Below are 6,000 nucleotides of genomic sequence, written 5' to 3'. Positions count from 1 at the left end.
GCAGTCCAAATCAGCATGACAAGGACTAAAATACCGCAGAAGTTGCCTCTATGTTATCACCGACTACAAACAGCTTATTAAACTGCAGTTCTTCACGCCGCTTCCCCAAAGTTAAGGTAAACGGATCAAAATATGCCAGAAAAAGGCATCTAGAGCCATTTAATTGTCTTGTTGCAAACATTCCGAATGACGTATTGCACAGTGATGTCATAGCCTGGGATGTCATGCCTTTGGGAGGCAGGGCCAAAATTCAACATTCCATTTCTCTCTTTAGAAATCATTTGTAAATTGTTCCTATGAAAAGTCAACAGCTATTAAATACATATACACAGTAAAAAAAAAATGACACAGCAATATGTAACTGAGAAGAAAAATAAATGTCTTGATTTAAGAAACACTATAAATGTGCAAAACCTTTCAAACTGAATGGAATGTCAGTTTAAGTTGGAGTTGTTTTTATAGCCACTAAACCAGTGATGGCAAATTATATCCTTAGAAACATGCTCAAGAAAGTACATTGCAATATAGTTTTTTTACTGACATCTTTGTTATTTTAGACGAAATGGAAGGACAAGGGGACGGACGGCACAACGGTCCAAATTGTAAGTACTTGACAATTGATTTCATCAAATCCCTCTGTTTGGGTAAAACTGATTTGTGTATGATTCTATGCTGATGATAGTATCATCTACGCATGTCAACTATGTTGCAGGCTACCGTATTCCGCTGCCGATAGGAAATGGAGCACGGAACATGGAAACCCTCGGGCTGAGGGTTTTCATTTTAAATCAGGAGATCATCTTTTCCATACACGCCATGATAAGGCCGCCCGATAACGACATGAACGACCACGACGGCAACACGGAAGACAACGACGAGGACGAGAACATCGAGGATAACGAGGACGAAAACGAGGACAATATCGACGAGGATGACAACATCGAGGACATCGACCAGGAGGAAAATATCGAGGACAACGATAATGAGAATATCGAAGACGAGGAAGAGGACGATACCGAAGACAGCGACGGCGACGCCGACGTGGAAGACAACGACGGCGAAATGGAAGACCACGACCACGGCGTGCATCCCGAATACCACGCGGACAATAACATGGACATGCACTTGAACAACGAGAATGCGGTGCTCCTCTTCCGGATCCGGGTAAGGCCGCTGCAACACGGCGACGTGTTTGACGACATTTTCCTCGAGCTGCGTTTGGTGAACAACGACGACTTTGACGAGCTGGACAACAACGAAGAACAGAACGGCGAGGCGAACGAGGACAATATCGAGGACGACCAGAACATCGATGAAGATGACGGTTTCGAAAACATCAATAATATCGACGATGAGGACGAGAATCATAACGAAGGTTTCGAAGACAATGACTGTAATAACGATGAAGGGTTTGAAGACATTGACAATGACAATGAAAATATCGAAAACTGTAGTATCATTGGCAGTATTGTCAATGAAGAGAGAAGAAATGTCAGCCCTGGAGTCTACCAGGTCTTGGACGATCCTTTGCCTGGACCGTCAAGGGAGAGGACTGTCCAGGAGGAAGACGAAACGAGCAGGGGCAGACAATTCCAGTGGTGGGATGAGTCCAATTCGGACAGTTGTTCGGACAACTTTCACGAAGAGGAGGACTACCACCAATGTTGCTCCAAGCAACGGTCGAGCGACGATGCGGATTCGCAAGACGACAAAAGGGGGAAGAAAACGCGGAAGAAAAACTTCACATCGAATGCGGAAGACGAGGACCTTGCCTTTCGTTCAAGTGACCAGGACGCAGACGAGGACCTCCCGCCTGAATTGTCGAGGAAGAGGCCGCGAGGGGAGGGGGGGCAGCTCTCGGAAACGGGAAGAAACCAGAAACGTTTTCGACACGGTGACACATCTGACAGTGATTTAGATGACGCCCAACAAGAGCCTCGGCCTGAGTCGCCCTCGAACAGGGTGAGAGACAATCAAGAGGAAGAAACGAGGGACAGTGAGAAATAATTCACACGGTAGGGATGATAATCCATGAACCGATCATGGAAAATGCAGTCGATTGTTTGGAATCGTTGATTTGATGGCGCCTCGGAACAGTTGAGGCAAAAATGAAGTGCGCTGCTTTATGGCAACCAGCAGAGGCACCGGTGAGCCAGTCCCGACACGTTTGCTGGCTTAAGAGGAGCAGCGTGACGTCAACTGTGGGAAGTTGAGCTACATACACGCTATTGACACAACTCCGGGCAGCATTACAACAATGACACAAACTGGAGTTTAGAATTTTATTCCAGCCAATTAAAACTCTACAAACCGATTAGGTAATTGAATATACATGTCGTGAACATGTGCTTATTCTTGATTACCACTGCCGAGGGACTTGTGATGAAATATCGTGCACTGGTGGAAGATTATGATTTATATCTAAATCCAGATTTTCCATTTTCCTAATGTTAGGAAAGTGCCTGAGAATTTTTTTTCATCATTTCTTTTTGTGAATTCATGTACTGCTAATTGTACTTGTAAAATGTGAAAAAAAAAAAAAAAATACAGTGAAAGGAATCCCAATATAACGTTGGGGTTTTACAATCCAGTCAAAGCAAAAAAGTACTATTCTCTTTTATGGTCAGATTTTAGAACAGTTCAGCAGTCACACTCAATCGCGACATCATGCAGGTTCACATGTGGTCATGTGTTGATGACATAAGTTGCTTTGTTCAAAGCATTTTGAATAAGGGTAACAAAGATGTGACGATGACACAGAGCATTAAAGTCTCCATTGTTTTACTAAATGCACTGAGCTCCATCTTTTGTTATTTTTTTTTTTACTAATGTGTGAAGCGTTTTTTTTTTTGGTTTTTTTGGGGGGGGTTTACAATCACAAAACTTGCTCTCTAAATTACTGACCTGAATGTTTGTCTTGCACATGAAGTTCAGTTTTTCAGAGCAGGTCCCTGGAGTTAAGGTATGTATCCAATGAATAGCAAAATAATTGGGAAATAAACCAATTTATAATGATAGCTATTCCATTTATTGATGTCATGGGGGTGGGGCTTAAGTCAGTGTCATTTTGACCCGTAAACAGATTTTTTTTTTTTTTTTAATTACAATCAAATATTTTTTGTCCTTTTTGCCTTTCACCTACCGTACATTTTTATTGTAAAAATATTGGAATTTTTTTTTCAATTTTAATATACATAACAATGTATAGTTTGTACGTAATCCTTGACTATTACTGATTTTGGATTCCTTTTAGATAAAATGGAAGGACAAGGGGACGGATGGCACAATGGCCCGAGTAGTAAGTTCTTCACATTTGATTTCCCATCAGCTATTTTGGGTCAAACACATTTTCTTTTCTATATTAACAAAAGTATCCATGTCTCGATGAATTTCAGGTTACCATATTCCGCTACTTATAGGAAATCGACCACCCAACGATGACCCTAACATGGAGTACATTGTCGTACTCGATTTTATCGTGAATCAGGAGATCATCTTTGTGAACGAGGGAGAGCCGTGGCCAGATGATGACATTGAAATGAACGTCAGCGAGAATGAAGAAAACATTGACATTATTATTGACAATGACAATCAGTTGGAAGCAGCCGTCGGGGCCGAGGTCGAGATTGGAGTCATTCGAAGTGCGGAGGAAGAAGACCCTCTGCTCGGATCACCGAGGAATATCTGCAAATGCGATGATGACGATCGCGATGAAGATGAAGACAACGGCAGCTTCCGGTGGTGGGACGAGTTTGACGGCAACAGTTCTGACGGCAGTGCGGAGCAGGACGTCGCCGATGTCGAAGCGCCTCTGATGCTGCAAACGCAGGCCAACGTGTACCTGATGAGCTTAAGCGGCCATTTGGCACACGGCTCGGGCATCATCGTCTTGGCCGAGGGCGGGAGAGCTTCCAAGGAGGGAGACGGTTTCTGGGAGCAAGACTTGGAGGACGACCCACTGACCACAGCGTCCACAGAAAGATTGAAAGAAAGCCACGAGGAAGGAAATAGCAGCGTGATGAACTGTGAGACAACGGGATGAAATTCATCGTAAATTGGCGGACGCTTATCGTGAAGTACAGCACAGCCAAATATTTAAATTAAACCTATGTCCAGTGCATGTTTTTTCACCATCCAAATAATAAAATGCCCGTTATTGGCTGATTGTGATCCGTTTTCTTGGGCCTAGCTGAACAGAAACTGAAACGCTGGGATATTGTCGGGTGGGATATTCAAAATCACTCAGTTTATTCCAGATATTTTAAGACCCTGAATATGATTCATTTCTGAATTATAATGTTAAACATTTGCTCCCCCAGTATATAAGAACTTGGGTAGTACAGTTAGCCAGCTAGCAATGCCACCACCCCAAAAACGCAATTTCCCTTCAGAGACTGGCTTTTAGAGTGCCTCGTTGTCAACCGTGAGTGTGTGCAAGTGAGAAAGGCGGAAATATTTTTGAGTTGCGTGTAGACATTAAAAAAAAAAAAAATGCTACACGGAGCTCATAGACATGGTAATTTGACAGTTGAGTTGTGCTCGGGTTCTTCACTGACTGAAAGTGCATCTGAGCCTCTTTGGATATTTTGACTTGCAAAGCGTGGCACGCTGCTACACTGCATTGAAAGTGACATCATACCCAATATATGTATCATCACAATGATGTAATCACGTTCCATGTCATCAAATGCTTTGGTCAAAGCACGTCCTATTCAATTTGTAGACATGTCGCCATGACACAAAGCCACAACTGTTGTTTCTCTGGGCACTATTGGGAGAGCAAATTTTATCTGCCGTCTTAACGTTTGAAGTGCATGTCTTTACATGGACAACAATGATACGCTATCCAGATTACCTGTGACGACAGTGTTTACTTTGATATAGCAACTTGTTTGGTTCAGGTCAGCATGATCAGGACTCAAATACTGCAGAAACTAAACTGCTATTTTTTACACCAATTCCCTGAACACAGGTAAGCCTTAACCAGTGTTCTATCTTATGATAAAATACCAAACAAATTCAGTATACATTTTTTACATGATCTACTCAGGTGAAGTTTTGGCTTATATTTACAAAGGTGACAAATTTGAACTCATGTGAAATTGTCATAACTGCTTTATGGATGTCTTTTAGGCAAAATGGATGGACAAGGGGATGGATGGCACAATGGTCCAAATAGTAAGTTCCCCGACTTCTGACATCAAACTGATTTTTGTAGGAACTGTAATGGTAATAGTGCATTTTTCATTGATGGTTCAGGTATCCGTTTGCCATTACCAAGAGGACTCCGCCCACCAAATGACGAACCAAACATGGAGTTCATTGCCATCCTTGACTTTATTGTTAATCAAGAGATCATCTTTGTGAATGAGCCCGAGCAATGGGATCTGGATGACAACAATCAGAATAATAACCCAATTCATATCAATAATGTGAATATGCAAGACAATAACAATCAACCACATGACGCTGTTCATGGAGCCGAGGTTCAGGAAGTCAATCAGCATCTGGAAGCAGTAGAGCAGTCATCCGAGCAATCGAGGGACCATTCTACAAATGATGATTATGATGAAATTCAAAGCAGTGAGCATATAAGGAGATCATCTACTTTAGATAATACATCGGATAGCAACACGGATGTGGATGAAGTCAACAGAGAACCTCGGCCGGGACCATCTCGGCAGAGGTCTGAAGATGATGACGAAGATGAAGACGGAACGAGGCGCAACAGGCATTTCCCGTGGTGGCATGAATTTCATCAGAAAAGTTCCGACAGTAGCCCGGACTTTGATTTTTACGAAGTCAATCCTCTACTTGGCGGATCTAACCAAAGCTTGGAATCGCGAGATGAAAACGGTGAAATGGAATCAAAAGCCACGGGAGAATTGCCCACAATTGCTAAATGTGCCAATAACCTTGACGAAAGCATCATCAGCAGTGACCCCGCTAGAGAGGTATCTGATTGTGAGGAGAGGTTAAAGGACTTTATCGAAGAAGGGA

The 6,000-nt window shown here is 42.7% G+C and overlaps 2 protein-coding genes across 2 annotated transcripts; both read left to right on the top strand.

The window, feature by feature from the left end:
- LOC147129351 (uncharacterized) lies at positions 1–2,007 on the top strand. The gene is made up of 3 exons (XM_086015648.1): positions 1–116; positions 558–602; positions 713–2,007. Exons 2-3 carry the CDS (start codon positions 563–565, stop codon positions 2,005–2,007), a joined length of 1,335 nt encoding a protein of 444 aa, XP_085871774.1. The 5' UTR covers positions 1–116; positions 558–562.
- Positions 2,008–2,918: 911 nt separating this feature from the next.
- Positions 2,919–4,042, top strand: LOC147129350 (uncharacterized). Its single transcript, XM_086017517.1, has 3 exons — positions 2,919–2,962; positions 3,254–3,298; positions 3,396–4,042. Exons 2-3 carry the CDS (start codon positions 3,259–3,261, stop codon positions 4,040–4,042), a joined length of 687 nt encoding a protein of 228 aa, XP_085873643.1. The 5' UTR covers positions 2,919–2,962; positions 3,254–3,258.
- The last annotated feature ends 1,958 nt before the right edge of the window (positions 4,043–6,000 follow it).

This window comes from Filicampus tigris, chromosome 19, assembly GCF_054856515.1.
Source record: "Filicampus tigris isolate MCC_2025a chromosome 19, RoL_Ftig_1.0, whole genome shotgun sequence".
NCBI classification, from domain to species: domain Eukaryota; kingdom Metazoa; phylum Chordata; class Actinopteri; order Syngnathiformes; family Syngnathidae; genus Filicampus; species Filicampus tigris.
The sequence above is the reverse complement of the archived record's forward strand: the minus strand, read 5'-3'. Positions and strand labels throughout refer to the sequence as shown.